The 26,676-nt window shown below is 44.0% G+C and overlaps 1 protein-coding gene across 2 annotated transcripts in view; it reads left to right on the plus strand.

Annotated features, from left to right (window-relative positions):
• The window catches only part of bcar1 (BCAR1 scaffold protein, Cas family member), a 73,288-nt gene that overhangs the window by 21,985 nt on the left and 24,627 nt on the right, over positions 1–26,676 (plus strand). The window contains exon 1 of one of the 2 annotated variants that reach the window (XM_041939679.1): positions 10,698–10,837. The exons of the other annotated variant lie outside the window; for it this stretch is intronic. Within the exon in view, the coding sequence (XP_041795613.1) occupies positions 10,826–10,837 (12 nt within the window). The 5' untranslated portion in view covers positions 10,698–10,825. Of the gene's footprint in view, positions 1–10,697; positions 10,838–26,676 lie in introns of those variants that run through there. 2 annotated transcript variants of the gene reach the window in all.

Raw genomic sequence — 26,676 nt, forward strand, 5'->3', positions numbered from 1 at the left:
CGGGTCACGGTCGACCTGCAGACACTCAGTGTATTGTTAATAAATGCAGTGAATACGTTACATAAAATCTGTTACCAGTCTTCCCCGTCACGTCACATGAACAAATTTCAGCTGAAGCAGCGTTTCACTATGTTCTTTGTGTGTGTGTGTGTGTGTGTGTGTGTGTGTGTGTGTGTGTGTGTGTGTGTGTGTGTGTGTGTGTGTGTGTGTGTGTGTGTGTTCTGCTCTGGTTGCATGTACCGCACTGTACCATCTGTGTGTGTTTGGGTCCTGTATATATGTTATCAGCAAATCTAGATCAGTCCAGACTGATTCACTGGCCCTTCAGGCTCTGTTGCCATAGCAACCTCCCTTCTTGTGCATGTGCGTTCGGGAGGCAGGGCCAGATTTCAAATGATATATGATCTGACGGTAGGCTCACTTAACTCTGTCTGTCTGTCAGACGCTCTGTCTGATGTACAGTCACCATAAAAGAATAGATCTCAGAGCGGAATAAACATTCATCTCTTAAGAAAAGACTCTTTGCCACACACATTTTTGCTTGTATGTTTTCTATGCTCATGTATGTGCTGTGTATTTTGTTGTCCCCTCCTGTCCTCCAGGTGTTGTGTAGAATGTTTGACTGCCTGCAGGGGGCGCCACAGGTAGAGGTAGGTCTGTACAGCATGGAGTGGATCACACCTCTGCTCTAATGAGTCGTTTGATGTGTTGAGAGGGAGCAAAATCTGACAGAGAGGAGTGCTACGTAACCAGTTCACTGACTAACAGCATTTCTGTTTTATGCAGCTTCATGTTTTTTCAACACTGAGTTGTTGTGCACCACATTTAAATCCAGTGTAACTAGATATTAATTAGAATAGTCCACCTGTAGAGATTTTTTCTTGAAAAATAAGGCCTCATCACAAGGTTATTAGAACTGGAGCAGCTGCTTAGTCACCAGTATTTCACACAGCTTTAAACTTGTTGGAAGCCTCGATTGCTATCAGCATCACACGGTCTTGATCTGCTGTATGGCAATAAAGTTTCTGTCGTTTTAGTCACAAATGACACTAAAGGAACAGTGCAGCATTTTCAAAAGCAATAGATGCCAGTTTCCTCTGTCTCTATCCTGCACGTGGGAAGCTGCATGGAGTGCAGCTTTCACACCTCAGTGGTGAAGTTAGAGATCCAAGGAAAGACGTACTTATCTAAGAACAACCGGCTGATCAAAAACATGCCTATAAGCTATGAATCATGTCCTATCTGCACAGTAAGCAGTGGGACTTTCAAACATTCATTCTAACTAAGCAATCTAACCCAACTACTCATCAGATTTGGTTGACAGTGAGATTGTAAGCTTGGCGTGCTAATCAGTGGTATGCGTGTGCTGTGGATTGTTGCTGCATGCATCTGTTAAAATCTGTATCTGTGTGAACTCATATGCTCATCAACTCATTATTTGGGTTCATTTCCTGAAGAGAATAGCTGTGACTGCTGCTTCTGCTGCTGTTGCTGCTGGTGATCGATGGTTACGATAACCAAAGTGCTGTAAATGGTAAATTTGTCACAACATTCGGTGCTGATAAAGCTTTGCTAGCACATTCGGTTGAAGTTGATTTGTACTGTAGCGCCATCTAGAGTGGAAGATTAATGTTCATTAGCAATGTAAGCAGCTAAGTAGGAACGTTGTCTTTTTTATTTGGAATAAGGGCAGAAGCTGGGCTATTTTGTGCACATAAACACAGTCAGTGAATGCATTTAAAAAACCTACATTTATTACAGGTTTAATAGTGACAGTGGCAGGTAGTCGAAACTCAAGCCCAAACACCACACACGAATATGTAGCATATTTCACAAACATGAGGGAAGATATTGCAAGTTTGAGAGTTGGGAAGCTGTGGAGAAAGTCAATCTGTTTGTATTGCAGTGGCGGTGTGACACCTATGAATCATGGTTTAAATCACAAATATGAAACCTCAGTTTAATTAGACGTTAGTTGTAAGAGAGGAAAGGCTTGTGGTAACTTGTGTTTATGTGCTTATGGAGATAAATCTGCCTGACTGAATGCAATTTAGGATTTTTTTTCTGGTCTCCAAAAATCACTGCGCAACACTCCAGGTGGTCACAGATGAAATCTCAAAAAAAAAAAAAAATCTTATCTCCTCAACATTTTTAGCAAATGCAAAGTCCGACATCGAAAGACCAACATCTTGTGAGAATTTCAAAGCTTGGCTGGAGTCTGTTTCTGCACATATGTCATATCAAAAAGCTTTCAAAGGTGAGTAGGTCGAGTCTGTACTCGCACAGGATCCCATCAATTTAAAAAAATAAAATAAATCAACACATATATCAGCGCTAGAAGTAAAAGCACACATGTCCTAAAAATACTTTTAGCTTTGGAATCGCGTCTCTTGCTGCAAGCATGTAGGACTATCAGCATGTCAAAACGCATGGAAGAAAAACCAGAAAATGCATTTCCTGCAGAAAAGGAAGTGTGAAAGCATCGCTCAAATGTCAAACGAACTGCCTGAAAAATCCTGAAGCTGAAAAGCATTGCACTGCAGTGCAGAGACGCCTGGAAGCACGACTGCATTGCCTGAAGAAAGCGAAGAAGAGTTGAAATACGTCGCTGGAAAAGCTGGCAGTTAAACTTGAATAGTGGTAGAGCTGGAAGTTGAAACGAACTGCCTGAAAAAGAACAGAACGAAAGAACAAAAGAAGAAAGCGCTTTGGAACAGAAGAGGCGTTGGCCAGCGAGTTGCAAAGAAATGTGAGAGAAGTGTGAAATGAATTGCCAGAGTTGGAAGCTGGACTCTATTATCTGAAGAAGCTGTGAGCTGAAACTCACGGCTAAAAGCCTGGAAGCTGAAGTGTGATATTGTTAGTTTTTACGTGCTTTAATTAATTGTTGAAATAGCTCAATATTTTGGCTCTGCGTGTCAAACAAGCTGATTGGTTCATCCAGAAACCCTGGACACTGTAAAGTTATACCCTCAACCGGTGTATATTAGAGAGTGACCGAACCCGTGACCATTCACTGGTGGACAAGCATGCTCCAGCCTTGAGGAGCAAAAGGACAGCTAGCTGCAGAAGTACGTCAGGTGGGACAGAGGCCATATTTGTGGTGCTTTAATGTGCCCCCTGCTGATTCAGATGCAGTGGCTGCAGGAAGGGTTGCAGAGAGAACACGCAGACTGGGGATGGTGTGTGAGACAGGAAGGTGAATAGGTCCATCCTTGACACATGCCGCGGGCCGTGTGTGTGGCGCTCCCTACAGTGGCTGTCATTTTACTTAACCGTCAAAGAGCTGATTGTCTGACACAGTAGAGCAAAGCATTGCCTCCGGCATGACCGAGTCAGACAGTGAGAATGTGGAATATGTTTCTGAAGCTTTTAGACCGAGTTCAGTACAGTCACAGCTGCAGCAGAGGACGGTGTTGGATATTCCACTTTTCAAAACTTGGCTGCTTTTGGTACAGAAGCAATTTCTGTCAGGACCCAAAAAGTATTGAGGTTTGATACCAAACTGTAATCACTGTAATCAGGTACATGTCTGACTTACACAGTGACACAAGATTGTATCATAGTTGGACTAATAACAGCCTGAAACATCATTGTAAAGACAGTGTGGATTTAGTGTATTTCCCTCTACAATACCCGTCCAGTGTGTTTTGTCTTCTTTATGTTGCGCTGACAGGGGGGCATTCATGTCGCAGTTTTATGATAATGGATCAGACAGCTCTGAACGGGTGTTACTGTACAGTGAATAGGACGCATTCACAATGTGCAGTCCCATATTGAAAGAGATTTCGGCCGATAAAAAGACTGTTGACCTCCAGGATGGAGGCATGAGAGACACGACTGCAGAAGCCTGTTGTGCATTTCACTTGCACGTTCCATTCTGAATTAAGCTTTCATTTAGTTCTTTCCTTTCTTATTGTCTGTTCGTGATGAAATGTTGAACTTCTGTTGTGTGCGTGTGTGTGTGTGTGTCTGTGTGTGAGAGAGAGAGACAGTGAGACAGAGAGTTGTGTGTGAGTGTTCTGTCCATGGGGTCATTTAATCAACCAGCCACATAATTTTTCGTTCCTGACCTCTGACCTCAGCCGAGCTCTGACATCACACTCACAGAGGGGCTGTTTGTGCAAACCCCTTTCACTCACTTTTCCTCTCCCTCTGTACGTGTGTGTGTGTGTGTGTGTATGTGTGCCTCTGTCTGAACACATTCTCTCATCTTTACTAAAAGCCTCTAATCTCAAAATACTCTCCTTTAGCAGTTAAAATGGGTGAATTATGAAGCCTCAGTGGTGGTTATGAAGTGGAGGCAGCAGCACTCGCCGGCGCTGTTTTCAGTGAAGTCAGTGCTGCTGAAAGCAGGGTGAAACTAGAGGTTAGTTGTAAGTCAGTGTCCATGCAGTGGCAGCAGCACGTCAGCAGCTGCAGTCCCATCGCAGTGTTTACACTGGACCTGTTCAGCCACAGTGCTGCTGTGAACTAAGAGCATTTCGACGGAGCTCGCAGCCCGACACATTGTATGGACTTGCAGGCCAAGGTGGAATGAATGTGCTGTAGGAAGGGTGGGAATCTTTGACAAGCTCGTGATCCAATTCGATTCTGATCCTTAGTGTCATAATTTGATTAAGAAATAATCTATTCTGGATTCAATAATTAGAAAACCAATTTTCAGATGGTCACAGATAATTACTGGCCTTGATGAAGGTCACTGTCTGACACACACACACGCACACACACACACACACACACACACACACACACACACACACACATACACACAAACGTTTTCTAGAAAGAGCCAGTGTGTTAAAAGTGGTTATCTTTGGGATTTTATTGCCCTTCTGCAGTTTACAGTAATTCAGAGGTCTTGCTCAAGCATTGCTCAGGAAATGCATCTGGTTTTAGATAGCGAGGAGAAAAATGGCGAGAAAATTCAAATGAGCTGCTGATCACAAACTGTACCTGCGGCTGCCTTCCCAGCATTTATTACACACCGCTCACACACATTGGGACAGTTATTTCTAATTCAGCACAAGCAGCAGTGACAGGGCTAACGGATCATTGTACAAAATAGCATACAAAATAGCATAATACACACACATATAAACACACACACACACACACACACACACACACACACACACACACACACACACACTCTGTTTGTCCGGTCTCTTGGGTGCATTTGCTGGATTCCAGAACGGGACCCAACAATAGAATTCCAGTATTAAACATCTCTGACTCAACACACACACACTCACAGGAAATTAATTTCATATTGAGACATTCTTTTGTGTGTGTGTGTGTGTGTGTGTGTGTGTGTGTGTGTGTGTGTGTGTGTGTGTGTATTATGCTATTTTGTATTAACACAATGATCCGTTAGCCCTGTCACTGCTGCTTGTGCTGAATTAGAAATAACTGCCCCAATGTTTGGCCAAAGGTATCAGCACCAAATGTCAAAGTCATTAGGATTCAGTGAAACGAGCTCTGCCTGCATGTGGTGAATGAGCTATTAGGCGAGAACCTCGTATCTCCGAAATGTCAGCTTCACAAGAAGAACGGCCAGGTTTCCTTTCCCTGTTTGAAAATGGATTTTAGGTATGAGTCAGGCTGTTATATGAGTCTAGGTGGATTGAAAGTGTCGTCAATATATCAGTAGTTTTTATCTGAAAGAATGAACAGCAAAGAAATCTGACATACGAGGTTTTCAACCAACAGCAGCAATTTGTATTTTGTGCTCAGGCCTGCAAGAGACACACTTACTGTTATAATAGGCAGCCAAGATGATGAACACACAGTCCTAAGCGCGCGCACACACACACACACACACACACACACACACACACACACACACTCTTGAAGCTCATCAATTAGTGTGTGTCATCCACTGGACCAGAGCAGAGAGCTGACAGGGGTTAATGAAGTTATTAACCATGTGAATAGAGAAAGAATAGAAGAAGAGTGAAGTGACTGAAGATGTGAGAGGAAGGAGCAGAGGAGAGGAGATGCTCATCCACCCTCCCAGTCATTCATCTGATCCCGCTTTTATTCAAGACCGGCTTCTAATCTACGCCGGAATGAAAGGCCAGGAAGCAGAGAAAAAGAGGAATTAATTTATTTTAGTGAGGCAAGCTGCTCGCCGACAGCGTGTGGCAGATGTGACAGTTTCCAACTTTGGGGCCTCAAAGTGAAAGAGAAGAAAGACACGGTGGACCGACGGCCCCTCTGAGCCGCCCACAGACTGGAGATCCGACAGATAAGAGTGACTGTTCACAGGAATGACTCGGCCTCAGTGGAAGTGTGTTTCAGGAAAACAGATCAACTAACAGGTGAATTGTAACGAATTATAAAAACATGCATCCATGTTTCAGTGGGTGCTTGGTGGAAAGGTGCTGAGATGATGAAAATATGAACCATGAAATTTGAAAGTCATTCGACACCGAAACAAAGTGGTTAATTCTAATACTATAAACCTGGTGATCACCAGGTGAACAGTTACCTGGTTAATGTTACAAATTACCAGGAATGTGTGCTGCATCATTGCATCGTGCAGCTGGCTCATCAGAATGAATGCGGGAGCTGCATTTTTAATGCGGTTCCGATCTTGGTCTCAACCTCCGTCAGCTGCATTTTGTATTTGTTAGCAGATGGAGACTGGCCATCAGGAAGTTGAGGAATTCAAACTCTTTTGAAGGCTGTTTTTTGTGTTTTTTTTTTCCCCCAAACCCAGAAGCAGACACATGGAAGAGGAGCGAGCAGGGAGCAGGTGCTATGTCATGCTTATATGCTAAGTGCTGTGAACTTGCTAAATAAAAGGATTGACTAGTAGGACTCAGTACACAAACGTTTAGATCTCATTCATCAATTCTTTTTCATGTTATAGCCTATAAGATATGATATTTAGCAGCCAAACCAGTAAGAAAAGTGATTTGTTTAATGCTCACTGTACAGGTGAACACAGCTCTGAACAATAAAGGGAAAGAATGGAAGAGGGAGCAGGTACCAGCACAGATCCTATTAGAGGTGCACTATTGAATGTTATTGTGTGACTATGAAGTAAATTGGAGCACAGTACATCATTCATGTGATCAGATTGGACTATTTTTTTCAAGTTATGTATTTTTGCATTACAAGAACAAGAATAAATGGCTAATATGTTGTTAATACGTCACATATGTACCGTATATGCTGGACTGATGTGTCAGTTCAGATTTAGTACAGCAAACTGGGGCTGCTTCACAGTAAATGCCCAGGCTGATTTTTGTTGCCAGTCTGTTTGGGTGTCTTTCTGGCATTCAAGGACCTTCCAGTTCCAGCCCTCTAAACCACCACTGGAACACAAGGAAAATCTAGCAGTGTACACACATCAGTCGGAACGGGTGATCTGATTTTATATGGGCATGCTCACTTGTTCAAAGCAGATCAGAAACCTGGTTACGCATGTACATGAGCAAGAAATTAGCTTTCCAATATAGTAACCAGGAACCAGATACCAAGTTTCTCATTTACATGATGGTTCAACAATCAAATTACTGCAGAAAAGCAACAGCAAACTCACTGCGCAACTAAAAGCATCAAAACTGTGTTTATCTACAATAAGAGTCCAAACCTCACTGAAAAGTTTGCACTGACGATGACATTGTAGTTACAGGAGTAATCCATAATCCTCAAGGACTCTTCTATCCAGCTCCTACAAAGATGCTAGGTAGTAGTATGCAGTGAACGTATTTCACGAGATGCTTCAGTGCTTGACCCAAACAAAGATGGCAGCCAGAAATCATAGGTGCTCTGTCTGTCTGTCCATTTTCCACCTTTGTTTTGGTCCACCTTGAGAGGACATTCAAATTCTACTTCACCAGAAATAGTTTGTTTTCAATGACCATGGACTTGATTGTGTCTCTGGACACAGGACATTTATGAAATGAGTGGCGGTACTGAGCCAGAGCTCCAGTATGGACGTCCTTAACCTGAACTGAGAGTGAAGACACAGAAACATTCATGAAGCACTTCCCCAGCAGAGACCATTACCATATTCAGATTCACAGTGCCCTACATAACTTAATCCTCAATGACTGCGTTCTTTTCTTGTGTGTGTGTGTGAGTGGCACGCACTTACCATTTGTAGGTCAGTGTGACAGAGGCTGTTGTTGTCGAGTGTGGCGGTCAGAGGGGGCAGTGCCCAGGTCGTGGAGGGTAAAGTGTGTGTGTAGGTGTGTGGAATGTTCTGCTGGATCGTTGGCATCGGTGCCGGTCAGCCTCAGACACAATCTGACCACTGTTCTTCACATTTAGAGGAGCGGCGGGGAGGACCAGAGGTTCACAGATTGCCCTTCTTGTTCTTTGGTACCACTGCGTATGTGTCACGCTGTTCTCCAGCCGATCGGACGAAGTTGGCTGGAGTCAGATCTAGTCTGGGCCAGTCACTGGTAGCAGTTGGAAGGAAAAGATCAATGAGTTTCACTACCATTTGAGAGTAAAGATCTATATATACACCAAAGAGGCCGTTCATATTATCATAAAACATACTCGTCAGAAGCAAGCAGCATTAGACAATGATAAGAATTGTCCGCATTCAGCATTAAAGCTAGAGTTGGAGAAACCAGCTAGAGGAGGTGAGATTTTCAGAGTATCCCCTCCCCTCCTCTCAGGCCTCCCTCCAAAGTCACTCCCCCAAAACACATGATTCTTTCAATGAATGCTCAAATAAATTACTCTGTTAAATCCCACAATCGTATAAACACAAGCTAAATAGCCATCACCAACGTAACTTTGAGTCTTTCAGTCCCAGTCGGCTGCTCCCTGCTGTGGGTGTGTGCTTCAGGCTGCTGGGTTAGCTGCTGCGTCTGTCAGCTCAGGCTAGTGTCCCTACACAAGCTAGCATTTTAGCATCTGCACTTTCTCTGCCATTCTAAATAGCTTTAACAATATATGTGCCTAGCCTTGTGGAAGACTCTGGTCATGCACGGCAGAGTGTGCACCGGTAGGCAGGTATGTAGGTAGACGGGCAGTTAGACCGTCCAATCACTTCATTCATGCCGACTGAAAGGATTGGATGGACCTATTACAGGCCTGGAACAGCCACAGATACTAGAATTTTTTGAGTGTTTGATTTATTGATTGCTGCCAGGTTGTATAGAGAATTTCAACAAATATGACAAGAAAATGCTTCTAAATACATTATCCACTCCAGCTTCAAGGAATGCTATTGAAGAAGTTGTGGGGCTGCTGTATCATGAGACAGGATTTCATGACTTTATGACACCCAGACAAGAGACACTAAACAAACAACGTATGTCAATAGCATCACTTATCACTGACCCCCAAACCCTCTCTCTCTCTCTCTCTCTCTCTCTCTCTCTCTCTCTCTCTCTCTCTCTCTCTCTCTCTCTCTCTCTCTCTCTCTCTCTCTCTCTCTCTCTCTCTCTCTCTCTCTCTCTCTCTCTCTCTCTCTCTCTCTCTCACACACACACACACACACACACACACACACACACACACACACACAGCAGGTCATGACCCTACTTTGTAATAGTAATAATAATGCATTTTATTTATATTTTTATTTATATACAAAGATAAACAATAGTAAAAACAAGACACATTAAATAACTTTGTGATGGTTTGTCCCCAGGACCCTCTTTAAATTGGCATTCATTTTTAGGAAAAATACTGAAAAAGAAGTGTTGCGAGAGTTACCTCAGTTTAATTAGCTGTGTCGAGTTTATAAGCAGCCGTTGATCCCCAGAGGAACTTCTTTGAAATAACCTTTAAACTCACGTTAGCATTTATTCATCATTCATTTCAGATTCAAATTTAATTATGACTGAATCTTTATTCTTCATAAATGTTGAATTTCATTCTTGCCTGTAGTCAAATTTCATATTGTTGCACACTCTGCTGACCTGCTGTGCACTGAGACTTTAAAAGACTTTAAGTTACTATAGCGATGAATAAGAATTAATAAGCGTAATAAGTGTACCAATTAAACACCAGACACATTTTGCTTTCCGATTAAACACTGATATCTGGATTTACAGGAAACTATGGGTTCTGTAAAATACTCATAACTTTTCAGATATGGCCTTCAATGTCCTTTACATGCTTTGTCGTCATGCGACACAGTGATTGTCTGTGTATGGACTTCTGCTGAGGTAGCTTCAGGCTAGTTAGCAGCTCTTAAACCACCAATTTGAGGGTAAATACAATTGGATGAGGTCATGTTGCCTTATGCTCCTGTGCAGCACGCTGAGTGAGTGAGTCTCAGCATTATTCCAAAGCACTGGCAGTGTCTTACAGCCAGGGGGAGAGAGAGAGAAGGGGGAGTAGGGACAGTGGGAGGGCAAAGCTTATTTGCATGAGAAGAGCTCCTCAGGCCAATGGCCAGAATGGATAGAGGGAATATCAGGATCCAACAGGAAGTGACGTGTCGGGTTACACTCTCCTCCCTCTTTTCCTCAGGCAGGAGAGAGAGAGAGCGAGAGAGGCAGGGAGATCAAGGGAGAAGGAAGGGGAGAGCGGGGTAGAAGTAAATGGGCCAAGCAGCAGTCTCATTCTTGCTGTGTGAGATCACGGAGCGTCAGAATGTGTCGGGATCTGCTCGACTACTGAAAACAAGACTGAACAAGACAGAGGGAGAGACGGCGAGAAGAAAAGGGAGGGAGGACAGAAGGACATAGGCGGGAGGGAAGGAAGGAGGGTGGAGGAGGAGATCTGGAGGAGTTTTGGGATCTTTTGAGATCTACTCTACGCAGAGGATCTAGTTGGCAAAGTGTGTCACAGGGGCTGAGCTACAGCGGACTCACCACAGCCGCCTCACTGCAGCAGGGACAAAATGAACTATCTGGTGAGTGTGTGCATGTGTGTGTGTGTGTGTGTGAGGGAGAGATTTCAGTGTGTGCATGCAAAATCACTGCTTTCATGGCTTTTTAAAAATTCTGTGCCTTTTTTTGGTGTTTGTCTACTCCTTCATCCCCGTAGTTCAGTGCGTGTGTGTGTTTTAGCAGGACCTGCTATACCCCAGCTGTGCATGGACTATGGTGGGGAGGAAGGGAGGGGGGGAGTTGAGAATGAAGAAAAGGAAAAACGTGAAGGGGGAGGAGAGGGAAGCTGGAGTTAACATTTTCTCTGCGGATTCCTACCTTTTGTTGGCTCTCAGCAGGGAGTGTGTGTATGCTCGTGTGTGTCTGTGTTTGTGGTGAAGGGTTTAAAGTCAGCACACGGGTCGAGGAGACGTCACCGTCCTGTAAAGGAATGTGCAGGGACAAAGTTGCTAAAAATCCCTCCCGTTTTTCTTAAAAACACTGTTGTTGTCTCGGCTTGTATGGAAACTTTTGAAGCTAAATGCACTAAAAGACTTTTTGTCAGGCAATGTAACAAAAATAGAAACCCTATGTTGCAAGACATGAGTAAAACATCAAAAATAAGCTGTGAAAAGAGGAAACGAAGCAGAAGTGTGACATTTCTAGGTTGCGTATCCGAATTCTTTCATAAGAACTTCTTTAAAGTTTGTCACTTGATGCCTGTAATCCTCTTGGGAGCTTTCCTCACTGAACCCTAAAGATAGACTGCGCATGCTTTCTTTTAAACTTTTTTTCCTTGAATGCATCGCTGCACAGAATCAGAGCACACAGCAGAGGTCCATCGTCCAGTTCATGGAAAGAAGTAAGGAAGAAAGAAAGAGAGAGAGAGAGAGGGGGGGGGGGGGGGGGGGGGGAGAGAGCCGTGGTCTGTCTTTCTGCTGACTCAGAGGAAAGTGGAGAAAAATGAAGATTTTATGGCCAGAGGACGGAGGGAGGCGATCAGTTAGGCTGAAAGAGAAAAATGCTCCAGTAAAACAAGAGCAGAGAGAGAGAGGGGAAGCAGAAAGAGAGGCAGGACAAGATGATATGTGCAAGTATTGAATATGACATTGATTTAGTGGAGCGGAGAAAGACAGAGGGGAGTGGTGGACTGAGGGAGAGAATAATGTTTCGGTGAGGAGGGAGAGAAAAGTAGTTAGGAGGAGGACGGAATGGAAGGAGGAGAGGAGATAGAAATGAAGAGAAACTGCCAGCAACAGTCCTTCCCTGCCTTTGTTTGAAAGGCTTCTGCGTCAGTGTTGGCTCCCTGCTCATGTCAGACCACTGTGTGTGTGTGTGTGTGTGTGTGTGTGTGTGTGTGTGTGTGTGTGTGTGTGTGTGTGTGTGTGTGTGTGTGTGTATGTGTGTGTGTGGGGTAACTCCACAGTCAGGAATGTGGCAGACAGTGAGATACTGTGGAGCAGATTGCTGTGTGTGTAACTAGTAATTACACGCCAGTAATTAGTGTGTAATTAATATAAAATAGCGCTCTGCTGTTGTGGAACTCGGAGGCAGCCGTGTCAAAGCTTCCCCACTGACCGTTCAACACTGCATGTTGTGTCTGTGTTTATTCAGATGTAATGTAGATTTCTCTCTTTTAGTGGGAAATAAATCACTTAAATGTGGGCAAAGCTGGTCATTTCTGTAGTTGTATTAGTAAAAGCTCGAGCGTTTCACTTACAAACGAAAGAAAAGCAGACAAACAGAGAAAACATGACGATCAGTCATTTGTTTTTTTGGCCTTGAAGTTTTTTTTTCACTCTGAGAAAACAGATTGTTTAGTTTCAAATATTGATTAGTAGAGATCTGTCCCCAAGTAAAGATTAATCAGGCTTCAAAAGAACTGCTGAACCAAACATCATAAACCTGAAGCCAGCGCTGTACTGAAGGTTTACTGTCCGATCACATCTGTGTGTCCTTGTCAGGTTGGACAGGTTGGGCCCAAAACTTCTTTCCTCCTTTATTCATATGTGCTAAGTACTCATGAAAACACTGCTGGTGCATGCATAAGCACATGTGCTACCTCATGCTAAAGAAAGAGCTTAATCTGCGTGCCTCTCCATCCAGGATCTCACCCACACTCTCAGCTTCTTTCTCCATTTTTTTTGGCTGTTTCAGCATAAATGTCACAGATAACCAGTGCAGGCTGCTGGGTGGTGTTTTGGTACAAGAAGATGCCACAGCTGGTGTTCTCATGGGATCTGCTGGGTCCCTGACCACTAGTTTAGTGTCTTGTCTGGTGTGTTTACTCAGTCGTGAGGTTTATGCTCCACCCCGACTGTCAAAGACTAAAGGGCCCGTGCCAGTAGGTGGACACGGTCCTTGTGTGTGGTTTGTCCAGTCTTTGTAGGTTTCAGCTGGTTCGTCCCAAGCTGAAGGAGACAAGCGGTGACACGTAATTTATCTCAGAAGTGAGGAGGAGTGAACAGGGCCGGGAAACATTGCTGGTTTTAAATAGATGAAGAGGATTCCCTACATACCACGGATGAGTGTGTGTGTCATTCATCCCGAGCATCAAGTTTCCCTGACTTTAACTTGATCCTGGCTAATTAAAACACGTTGCTGATGTTGACTTTTGACCTATCAGATGGTTTAAATGCTATGAAATGGTCTATCAGATGGGTGTTGACCGCAGGATTACACTGATACACACTTTGTGTTTCTATTACACTAACTGTGTTTGGAGATGTGGAAGAAAACTGATGTATGCATGATGTAAGTTCCTCAAGTAGGAGGAAATGTTGCATTTGTTGGGGACTATTTTCAGTAGCGGATTGATCCACAATTGGTGCTCTAGTGAGTATTTGGGGCAGCAGGACGTTGTATGTGGGATTTAGTCAAAACAAACTACAGTGTGTGTTCATGGTAATGAAGGAACGTGTCAGCCAGTGCAACAGTGTGGCTCATTAATGTGTCATAGTGAACAACAATGGAGCTCTGTGGCACGAGATACTTTTTGAATGAGTGGGAAAGGTTTCCTATGTGCACCATCCTTAGTCTCCCATACAGCTAACTGTCTTTTCCCCTTTGTTTCTGTGTTATATGCACACAGGTCCTTGTCGTGCACTGTAATGTTAATACAAGGACATGAAGGACAGTGTCAGTTTTGAAGTAAGAATTGTCGGTGGCCCTCATTGTGTCAGTGCACATTTCTCTGCCCATGTATTTCTCCTGACTCACTGACTGAGTCACGGAGGCCTGGCTTACAGCAGGAAATCCCCTCTGTCTCCTGCATGACAAACACACACACACACACACACACACACACACACACACACACACACACACACACCATCTCCAGCTCCCCCACCAGGGTGTTCTGGCTGTGGTGATTAGCCCTCCACCTACTTCTACCAAACCACCCACACACACATCCACCGAACACAGCACTTTTTACCCAGATCCTGACTGTACCTGACCGTTCATCCCACGACAGAAGCAGAGGTGGTCCAGAGACGGACAGCCAGTCCTCAGCTCAGCCTCAGTGATCACACTGAGCAACTTCACAATGTCTGTGCCTGATGGTCTTTATTACACATTTATAGATAGATATTATATAGATAGATATTATCAAGCAGTGAGCGCTGTCTGTGCTTTGCTACTGAATGAAAGAGAGAAAGTGAAGTTGACTGTGACTTGTCTGACATGATGAAGATGATTGAGCCCAGAATTTACACAACTCACCATGCTGCATGATGTAATTCACTAATATAGTAATATAGAAAGAAATGTGACAGACAGCTGGCTTTAAATAATATAATATATATAACATATATAATAATATATGTTAATGTGATATTGTGATTAAAGGCTGTCAGAAGAAAAATCTGCATTTTTGACAAGTGCATCTCATCAGTGTGGACGTGGCCCGAACATGGAAAGCATTTGAGCAACAACAGCCAAAATGGTCATAAAACAGTTCATGGTCGATACTCACACAAGATTTCTTATATTATACAAAGTATTTTAGTCATTTTGACTTTACTTGATAGCAAACAGCCGACAGAGGTTATAGGAAATCAGACGAGAGAGAGGGAGAGGGATGAAATGTGGATCAAGAGTTTGAACCAGATGTGAATATGCACTCCAAATCAGCAGTGTGTAAAGATTCTAGCTGTATTGTCACGTCAAGTGTCATGAGTCTGTGAACCGTGAGCCAGATAAGTGACCTCAGTCGCTTTGACACATAAATGCTTCAGTGTCTGTGAGACACACTGAGATTTGGACCAGTGCTGAAAAACAAAGCCTTGTCCTGTTCTGGACTGACTCATACCACACTGGTCATGGACTGCCCATTAGAGAGAGCGTTGCCATGCAAATCAGCATTCTCAGCAGCCGGTCGTCCTTTTCCAGAACGTGAGCAGACTGGATCGCCATTAACGGCTCCGGTTGTTTTCCCAGCGTGTTTGATCGTGCTGTTTTTACACTGAGAGTTGCTGCAAGCACACATTTGTCAGCTACTGATGTTGTCCAGACATGGGAGAGACTGAAGGCAGCGCGGTGGCTCAGTAGTTAACGCTGTCCTGGCCTGAATGTCCTCTCTCCTTCTACAGCCATGATTAACTCTTCCTTAAAAATGGAAGCAATTTTCTGATGTGTTAACACAGGAAGCTAAGCTCAAATGTCCTTTCAACCAGGTCTCATGATACGATGAGATGCTACTGAAAACTGATCAAGCGGACCTTTTGACTCATTTTACACATTCTGTTCCCAGAGGTCAAGAGTTAACTTTCTGCGCTTGACTACAGTGTTTGGCTGATTAAATATTGGCCAGATTTACCAGAAAAGCCTTCATCTTGGGCAGGAAATATCAGCTTTTAGTTAGTGATTTGCATTTTCTACAAATAAGCAAAGCGGACACAAGTGACAGATTCAGCAGGGTAGTTTTCCTGCTGTGTGGGACTTGGGATAAACAGCTCTGGTTCTGGAGACATGCGCATGCACCAGGTGACAATCATCTTTTACAAATACTGCGAAACTACTTTCATGTCAAAATCTCTGCAGGCACAAGTGAACAGAAAGTCAAGGTTGCTTAAATTGTTCCATTTTATGGCTCAGTTGTCCTTCATTTTCCAAGCTTTGGGAACAGGCTGCATACTTGAAGTGATTTGCCCTGTAAAGCGTTAATGTAAGGTCAGACTGAGGATAACACACAGAATCAAACTCAGCTGCTGTACCTCCTAAATCGACTGATGTCATGCACATTTCACTGGAATCCCAACATGAAACCAATTTTGCTATATTAAATTAAAGGCATGTCTTCAGTAGTGATGGTTAATGTGGGCAGGATGCTCAGCCTAAAGCTTCTTGCTGATGATTCAGAACTAGAGTATGTGAAGTCTAACTTTATCTTGTGCTCCTGCCTCTAGTATATAGCTTCATTTTTTTTTGCCCTTGGTTTCGCAGTACAGTAGAGCACGGTTAGCCGGCGAACAGCGTGCTATGAATCACTGGATGTTTTTCCCCGCTGCTCAGTGCTGAATCATAGAGTCAACACTGCAGTCTCAGCTGCAGCTTTCTCAACAGATTTATGTGAGTGATCAAAGTGTCACAGTTCACCAGTGTGGAGATTTATGCCCCTGTGGTTGTGAAACCATTTTGAAGCAGACACCTTTGGCTTGCTGTTTTCCCCTGTGTTTCTGTGGAGACGTAGGGTCGCAGAATATTAATGCTTTTCCTGCAGCTTCATGCCCCGGTGGTTTTGAGCTCCTGTGTTTTGAACATTGTTCTCCAGTGTAGAGGCTCTTCATCATAAGTATGTTTTGATCAGAGAAATAAACCCACCCACCCACACACACACACACATACTGATCACAGGGTGTGTCACAGGTTGTAGCTCAAGTTGTTGCTACGTGTGTAAGTGCAGGTTAGCAAAGCCCTTAAACACAGGTGTGGGCAGCTCTGTGGACGTGCATGCAGATCTTCTGTTGTGTATTGCGCATACTAATTTCTGAAGGTGTTGGGTCACGCCTTTGCCTTCTAAATGGAATCTGGCTAGCCAAGCAGCTAACGGCTAACAATCCAACATTTATGAAAGATGGCGAGCGCACCTGCTTTTTTACGACTAATCGAATACATCATGAACTAAAGTCACACTCAAAAGTTGACCAATCAGAGCTTTTTAGTTGCGATAATGATGGGGGAAGAACTGATGTAAAATGTATTTCAGTCAAATCTCATCAGTAGTAGATGTTCTGCTTGTGATATTCTGAGTTTCCACCCTCATTTTCTTGCGGTTGTTTGTAAGGAGGCACTGCTTTGTGTTTATGTGTGTGTGTGTGCGCGCGCGTGTGTGTCTGGCTGCTATTCCTAAGTTCCTACCAGGGTTGTCTGTCAACAGGTTAAGCAACACTGAGGTCACGCCTCTGTGAGTCTACGCTGTGCTTCAGGCCATACAATCCCTGCTGTTGTTTCTGCTGTTCGTCACAGCCTGAAGGCAGGAATTCTTCAGCTGGGATCATCACTCGTCAAAGCTGCAGCCTTAACTCGCGCTTGGAAAATCCAGAGTATGTCGTATTATCAGCCAAAAAAATACAACAAATTGAAATAATAATAAATTACAACAAATGACTCTGCGCGTCAGTGTCCTGCAACTCCACCTCGACGCTCGGCTGGGTGGAGGTTTCTTTCTGCTGTTGTACTGATCAGCCGTGCGCTCACAACTATTTCTCAAGAACGGTCTGACGTGCCAAGACAGGAAAAGGGGTGGGGGGGTTGGGGGGTCTGAAGGAGAAAGAGGTGGCTGGGAGGGAGAGAGAAAGAGGAGGGTGGAGAGAGAAGAGAAAGACACAAAGAAAGGAAGGAAAGAGAGGATCGCTGTGCTTTTAATGGTCATTTCTCATCTCTATGATGAAATGCAAGAATCTGAATTTTGTGTGTGCGTGCGCGCGCCTCTGTGTGTGTATATGTGTGTGCCTCTGTGTGTGTATGTGTTGTGACACCTCTGGAATGTGAGGTAATAGGAGAGTTGTGTGTTTGCATGTGGAGGCTGTGGAATGCTGTAGTAAGAGTGTGTGTGTGTGTGTGTGTTTCTGTGTGTGTGTATGTGTGTGCGTGCGTGTGTGTTTGTAGAGAGGCCGGCCCAGGCCCACTTCAGCAACAGCAAGTGAGAATTTGTAGCTTCTGGATCACTAAAAAACTCTGGAAAATCAGCTACAACCATAGAAAAAACTGTTTTCGTTCCCCAGCTGCAGTTACCAGAGGATCCATATCTTCATATTTCATGTCCACCCAACCAAGTCAAAACAGAGTCGAGTCAGCACAGTGCTAAACACAGGGGCACTCCATGACCCTCAGTCTTTGTTTGGTGTCTTTTCATAATGTTTTTTTCTTTTTTTGCTTTTCTTTTGGTTGTTCTTTGAAATTGTCCTAAATGTGTGAGCAGGCACTGATACCCTGTGACTGAACACGCTGTATTAAAGATGATTTGAGTGGAAATATTTGAGAAACAATAGTGAGGAACAACATCTCATCTCTCCCATTAATTCAGACATCAGAAGTCAAAGTTCAGAGAATGATCTCAGAAATCATGAGTCAACAAATTAATCAAGCAACAGAATATTAGCCAATGAAATAACTAGTTGGCCTGCTGGTGGGACAGGCTGGGCCTCTTAATGAGGTCACACTGTGCAGCTGAACATTGCTCATTTATTGATAATGTTAGCCAATGTGTCTGAGTTTTGGGTTGGGGGAGAATTTTTTTAGATAAAATGGTTCAGCCCTAAAGACCTGGAATATTTCTCTCACCGGCTTTAAATGAAGAGCTGCAATGAAGCTGATACACACCCACTGTGGAAAAGATTAGTTTAACAACGTAAAGCTAACATAAGTGGAAAAAAGGGGGAAGCTGTATGTTTCCAGGTTTTAATATGCAACAGTTTAGATATTCAGATAATTGTTTGAGTTTTCTCTATTTTATGCCATTGTAAGCTGAATATCTGTTGTTGAATTAGCTGTAAAAATCTCAACCTAATGATTTTTTGAGGCTTGCAAATATTCTGTGTTTTTTTCTTTCACTTTAAACACACCTTGAACCAGCAAGTACAGCAAAGTGTGTGAGACAAACAGTAAACAAGACAGAATACGACTGAGAAGAAACTACAGCAAAACACAGTACAGTGCACACACGCAACCCCTCTCTGGTGCCCTCGTGTCGTGTGGAGTCTTGTCCATCTTGTCATGTTTTACCACCATCTTCGCACACACACACACACACACACACACACACACACACACACACACACACACACACAAACACACATCCCTCGGCTGGGCTGTGTCCCAGCAGAGGGATCTCCTGCACACTGCTTGTTGGTTAATGACTGTTTTCTGTCTTGTGTGTGGGGAGACAGAGAGTCTTGCGTGTTTTTACCTTGTCCTTATACCTCATCCTTATAGCTCATGTGAGTGTGTGTGCGGAGAGTGTGCTACATTTCTTTATTAGTGCAATAAACAAGCAAAATAAACTTGCAAAATATCTGTTCTCTGTTCTGAGTGAGTTTAACCTCTCAGTGGCAAGCAGTTACTCAGTGTGTGAGTGTGTGTAGGGCTTTTATTGTGAAAGGTAGAAAAACAGAAGAGTGAATCTGTAATGGGCTTGGCAATGCTGGAAGCTGTAAGGAGTCATGCCTTTGTTCAAACGACAGAAAAACCATCTGAACTCAAGTTCCTGTCTTTCGCCGAGCCGAGCTTAACTGCCCTGTTAACTCGTCGTAAAAGTCGACAGAAGCAAAATAAAACTCACCGAAACTGTCTAAGGTAGTTAGTTTCCACTGTTTTGTCCCCAACTGTGGTTTTGGTTGAAATAAACCCTTAATTCACAGAGTTAGATGTGAAAATACTTGGGCTCTGCATGCTGTTTGTCCCCGCCGCCTCTCTGCCATTGCCAGTAAAAAGACAGTTTGAGCTTTACATCTTTGGAGTGAGGACATTTGTGGAAAGTGAGGACATGCTGCCTGGTCCTCACTCTCAGACAGACGTTCAAAGGGCTGTTTGAGGATAAGACTTGGCTCTAAAGATCAGATTAGATTTAGTTTAGGTTGCAGGTAGGGTTAAGGTGAGGGCATGAGTTAGGAATACAGTTGTGATGGTTAAGGTTAAATTAGGTTGAAAGGCTTTGGAATGCATTATGTCAGTGAGTGTCCTCATAGGGTATAAAGTACAAATGTGAGAGGATTTCCCTGACCTTTCACATTAATCATGTGAGGCAGAGTGACGCCTCTGACTGGATCAATGCTAATCAGCTTTTAGGTGCACTTCGGCTCTTTTTTCCTGGCTGCAGTATGGCGTAGTTGCTGCAGGGACTGATGATGGCGATGTCGGCCGGCCTCATGAGCTTTCCTCTGGTGCCACCCTCAAGATGATATGTTGAATTCATACGAGATATGCCAGATGTTCACAAGGCAGATTGCCTTGATTGGTAGAAACTTCCGTGCTCCCAAGGGATGAACCCTTTAGATTTTATGACCATATGGCCATTCCTCCAGAACCATCATCAGCATGAATTTTTACAGTTTTAGCCCCACTGGTAAGTCTCTGAGCACAGCAGAATGATCAGTATAGTCGCTTTGCGGCCGGATTGCCTCACAGACTCTGAGTTTATTGGCTGGTGAAGGCGGATGAGGGGAAAAATCCAGCAGGCGAAGGCGTAGGGGAAGAGGGAGGCTGGTGGCTGGTGAAGCGTGGCTGAGCAGAGGTGAAGGCTGGATGTGAGCGTGGCTGAGCGATGAGTTAAAGGCGAACAAACACACCAGAGATGACTTGAATACGCAATCGAAGGAGACGTAAACTGACACTTCGGCTGAGACAAAGACCTGGCGTTGAGTGGCAGGAGACCTGTGGCTGATATACTGCGCCGTTGATGAGTGGAGGAGCGCCACGCCCACGGTCCAGCCCCACGGGCAGAGACAGACACACAGACAGGGAAGGACAGGCATGAAACACAGGAAGCAATAACTGGACACACGAAAATGCAGTTTATTTTTTCTGTTTTTCTTAAATACTTACTTAAATAAGCTGAGAGGGGATAATTGCTCTGTGGTGGACCTGCTCACAGCTTGTGTGACGAGGAGTCGTGAGCGATCGTACATCTAGAGTTCTAGCAGAGCTTTTCAGGCTGATGGTGGCTTTACGGGCCTGCATCTTCATCAGAAGTGCTGAGCAGGTGGTCAGATAGCTTCCGTAACCTTTCCTCCCACGCCTGTCCGATGTCTGATCGGGGGAGGCTGCGACTTTCCGAACCTGGCAGCGCAACATTCGCACCCACCTCGCGCTGTGATTGGTCAGCTCTGTGGAGGTGAGAAAGTATGCCGATTTGAGCGTTTTTCTCACCTCTCTTTTTCTTTTGTTACACAACTATTGAGTGCGACACCTTGAATATCTTCCAGGAGAGAGTGTCTGAAAATGTGCGCTTGTTATCTCCGTGCTGTACTTCAGCGACATCACGTCTGCCCGCCCCCTCTGTGACAGCTGATTTCACTCCTCTTTGCGGTGTGGCTGTTCAGAACACGTGTGATACCCAACGTGACGTTTGTTTCGAACTGATCCTGATCAATCCAAACCTTAAGCTGGAATCGATAATGAAAACGAGTGTCAGGCACGATGAGCTTGCTGTTTTATCCGACGTAGTGTGTCATCGTAGGAGACAACACGACCTCCTGAGGCATTGATGGAAAGACTAGCATGTCCACATTTCTGACTACGTCTAATAGGATGCTGAAAAACAAGAGTATAGTTTTCTTTAGGGCATCAGCGTCATGCAAGTCTTGAAAAGCTGAAAGCTGCGATTGGTCAGGTTTTTCTCTCCATTTCATGCATTGTTTTTCTCCTCCTGAAATTGAGCTTTCCAGTTGGTGTAAATCTTAAGACGCCAGCTTGGTGTTTCAGAGTGTGCAGAGCTAACAGCGCTTTTCCAAAATGATGCTGCAGCTGCCAAATGAGGATCGGAGGCTGTGCGCCACGCTGCCAAGTTAAGAAGAAACCTGTAGTCGCCTCTAGCTCTCTATGTGATCGTTCGTTTTAAATGGCAGTGTAGCCAAATGCAGTATATTGCCATTAACCTGTATTTATGTTGCAATTATGAAGTGATTATTTTATCGCCACATGTGCTGCAAGTGAGAGCTGTTTGAGTGCAGGAGAGCTGAGAGGAGAAATAGTAAGAGCAGCAATGAACTGTGTCCGCGTGGACAGATAGATGGAGACACTCAGGGGGAGCGCCGTAAAGTGCCTTTTTTCTGGTTTGCTTTCTGCAGTGTGGTGAATAGGCACACACACACACACACACACACACACACACAGAACCTCTTTGTGGCAGGCTAGTATTTGTCCCCAGGGGTCAAATAGGAGGCAAGAGACAAAGGACATTAAGCCCTGCACACACACACACACACACAGACACACACACACACAGACACACACACACACACACACACACACACACACACACACACACACACACACTCAGTCACACAGATGAGCGACCTGTCTATACTGGGCTCAGTCAACCAGCTGTTCACATTACCTCCTCCTCAGTGGACATCTCTCTGCTTCTCCCTTTCTCTCTTTCTCTGCTCTGTGGCATGTGGAGTTGCTGGTGATTTGAAAAGCAAAAAGAAAAAACAGCAGCTCACTTTACTGACAGGTTTTATTGCAGTTTCCACAAACACACCACACCAGTCTGCGTGTTTTTACCCGTTCTCTTACATATCACACCGCTTCAATAACTGATAGCCATTTTCCAAAGCATTTTCCACATATAGATTTTTCAGATTGATGAATTTATTGTTTAATCAATAACACACCAGAAAGTACTGATCACAGTTTCCCAGAGCTCAAGGTCGTCTTCAGATGTCTTTGTCTGACCAACAGTCCAACAGTAGAGTTTCACTGAGGTACACAGTCACAGTGAGCACCGCCCTAATGTTAGTTATGCTAATGGTTTGTAATGTAATGAATGGAAATGAATGGCTGATCACAAATGAAAAGCACTGAAATAATTGTTTAGAATGCAACTAAAAGGAGTTATTTCTAAGTGTTCAATCAGCAATCAGGTTTTAATCAGGTGTTTAGTTCTTTATGGGAAATGATCTTCAGAGAAGTCTCAGTGCTTCGTTTAACTTCCAGCCCTTTAAACTCCCTCTTTTGTGAGTCCTCCACTCTCTTTCTTCCTCCGTCGTCCCCCTGACGAGACGACGCCATTGAAGTTTTGGCGTCGCTCGGCAGCGGCCGGTCGTCCTGGCGACGGTTGCCGCGGTCACTTCACATTTCTGGGGCCTGCTGCTGCTGGGATTTATCCCGCGAGGTCTGGCTAATATGATTAGCCACCACTGTGTTCTCATTTCTCCACACTCCCAGGCTGCCTCTGTAGAGTGGATGTACAAGTGTCTACTTGATGGCTTTCTCACGCTGATTAACAAACAAGGATGTATGAGGGCTTCCAGCCCCGGTTTCCAGTGCCCAGGAATTATTGTAGTTGAAGTCTGACATATTTAAATGTCTCTGGTCATAATGTCCAGTGAAAATTGTACCTCTAAGCACAATTTGAATTGCATTAAAATAGACTAAAATTATATTTCCACATGTCCTTTCGTTAAAAATTAATCTTTTTCTTGAATGTGTTAGCTATAGGCTAGCCGATGCTATGAATGAAACAAGCTTTACGTTTGTTTCATTGCTGCTTCACTCTGATAAATGGCTTGCTGTGGACCGGCAGCAGAAACCCTGGTTTCTACTCAGAGCTTATTGGACGTTTTAAAGGTTGAAACTGTGGATGGATTTAGCACCTTACCCTTACCAACTGCAAACTGTTGAGAATATGTGGTCTCTTGTGTTGTCTACAGCACAGGCACTGTGACCCGAGTGACCCTAAGTGAAAGACATTTGACACTCTGCATTGCTGACCACCAGTCAAAGCGTCAACTGTATCTGGCTCGTGTGCTGTGTCGCCTTTGCGTTGTTGTTCGCAGGTGGAAAATGTAGCTGTGTCCTTGAAGTCTTCACGGGTCTGAAAGTTTGGACCTGATCCAAATGGAGCCATGCAAAACCTGCTCAAACCCAGCTTCCATTAAAAAAGATGAAAAAAAGACCAATCTGAAAGGGGCCTTAGGGACAGTTTAAACAAATTATTTGTGAAACACAAGTCAGTGAGTTAGTCAGAGTGAATCTAATTCTTGGATCATTCATCCACTGTTTATAATAAAAAACCCTGGTTGCTGTTGTTGAGTTTCAACTGGTACCTTGTCTGAGTCGACCAAATTAGGATTTACTCGCAAAGGCACTTCCTGGATCCAGTAACGTGTCACCACGACATGACCTGACACCAGCCATGCCTTGAGTTTCCACATAGCTGATGCTGCTCAGTCGTTCAGGTGTAGAATTTAGTCAGTAACCACAGAAATATTTAGCGAGAGCAGGCATGTGCTTTACAGAGACATGCAGGAGCTGAGCACCAAGACAGGAAGCAAAGGAAATGTGACAGCTTCACATTTCAGCTAAACTCTGCGTGTGTGTGTGTGTGTGTGTGTGTGTTTTATTAAAATCTGCTATGGTTCCTGCAGTCACCTCTGTGTGTTGCCACAACACATTTAGATCCAGCACACTGTGGGTTTGATGTTGACACACGGCCATGGCCGCTGTAGAGAAGCTGCTCGGAGGAAGAAGAAGAAACCGTTTAGTTATGTGTCGTTAAGGTTTGCAACATTAGTGCTGAAATCATGCCTGAGTTCTCTTTTTTCTTTAGTAAAGAATAAGGTAATCACAATGCAAGTCTGACCAGATATTCAACACTGACTTTCATTTGTTGACACTTTAACTGGGTTAAAAGAAAGTTTTTATAAATGGCAAGGCTTGAGATTTAAATGATGTTATTAACTAACAGCCTGTAAATAAGTGGGTGTAGTTGAAGGTGTAGTCAGCGACCGTCAGTGTCTCCTGTAAAGAAAATTGTTGAGTCAGCTGCAACTAATAAGCCTCAATCCTGCGAGTTAGCCAAACCGCAAATTAGCCGCTAGGTAGCTTAGCAGTAGCTAGTTGTTGAGTGAATGGCTGGCAGGCAGTAGATAGCTCGTCCCGCGTATGAAGTGAAAACGTGAGCTCAGACAGCCACAGTGCCGACGCAGGCAGATATCAAACACTTTGTCATCATGAGCTAAATGTGGACTCGATTGTTACGCTTTTATCACAGAGGGAAGTTGAAGTTTTCCAGCTAACTGGTTTTTTGTGCCTCATTTATATTTTACATAGAAACAAGTTCACTGTGCTCACACATTTTCCTGCTTTTAAAACCATGTAGATTACAAATTTAGGCCTGCAGTTTAATTTATGAGACATTATTGCAGTTTAAATTGCAGTCACAATGTTTGTCAGAAAATTCATAATTTATATAGGACTGAAGAAGTCCTAATACTATACCCATCAAATGAGTGAGAGAAAGAGGGCTCATGTGTGCTATGAAACACAATTTAAACTGTGATTAACATGATTCAGTCTCATTGTAAAGCTGAGAAATTAATGTGACTTTAAATGGTTTGATTGGACAAACCCAAGTAGGATTCACAAAGAGACATAAATAGAGAGCATGAGAACCTATTCAGGGTGATTCTGAGAGACCTCAGGGTCAGGTCACTGACTCATCGTCCAAGCAGGAGGGTGTGTGAATCATCCTCATTGCACTTCCTGTTTCTCTTCATACTGGAATGGGTTGCAGAGGGGGATTTTTGTGGTCCGTGTGTGGGCATGGACGTGAGAGAGAGAGTGACCTCGGTATGCCCTCAGTAGCTGTGTTCATTTCTCTGTAAAGACTTACTGAGAGAAAGAGCAGAGGACGGACATAGAAGAGCATTCATCATCCACTCAGCGGCGGCTCTGGAGTGCGTGCACATACAGTATCACTCTGAAAGATGCCGGAGACGTCCAGAGGGACAATAACACGCAGACAGAGATAAGGCACATGCAGTTTATCGGGATGTGTATCACTGACTTCTGTGTCAGGGTAACCGAGCTGTTTGATAAAGGAAACAAATGATGATCCTAATAGTTAAGTCCTCCCTGATGCTCTTGACAGTTTCGAACAAGTGACAAATCTGGATTGTAACTGTGAATCTGCACAGTAAGTATAGCACGGTAAGAAAGAGACAGGGGAAAGTATTGCTGCATTATGGAACTGGCTGCACTGTGTAATAATGGGACTTGGGTGTCTGCGTCACTCGAGTGAGAAATGTTCTGTAAACAAGCAAAAGAGACCAGGTGACGTGCTGGGAGAACCTGAAAAAAGACGCCATCATGGAGTAATTAAATGCTTCAAAGATGAGAACTAGTGCTGAATAACAAACAGCAGGAAATCACATTTTCTAAATGATTTTTTGTTGAAATATATTGAAACTTTGGTATACTTTAATGCCGAATTTATCAGAAGACAAGTGCAATTAAGAATAGGTTATATTCAGTGTTTGAAACTGTACCAAATGTTTGGTCTCTGTGGGGCAAAAATTAACTGACACTTTCTTGAAGGGAGTTTTGTGACTCTCTCCCTGATTTTTCTGACTTCTGTTGGGTGTGGTCTCAAGGGTGCTCTGTTCCACCTGTAACTGCAACTGACAGTGATGTCACAGTGTCCTGAGGCACCCCAGAGCACACTGCTGTATCACTGCTGCAAGGTGAGATGTTAAACCTGTGCTGGTCAGCAGAAGCAAGATGATGCTCCTCTGTAACCGTTGGTTAAATGTATCCTGGGTGCATTCACTGGGCTGCGAGACAGCCTGCTACATGTTACGGTGTCTCTTATTCTATCCAGAGTATCTGTTCATCTTGATTCACTGTATCCGACCGGTTACACTCGACTTTCGCAGTG

Source organism: Chelmon rostratus, chromosome 6 (assembly GCF_017976325.1).
Source record: "Chelmon rostratus isolate fCheRos1 chromosome 6, fCheRos1.pri, whole genome shotgun sequence".
Classification (NCBI taxonomy): domain Eukaryota; kingdom Metazoa; phylum Chordata; class Actinopteri; order Chaetodontiformes; family Chaetodontidae; genus Chelmon; species Chelmon rostratus.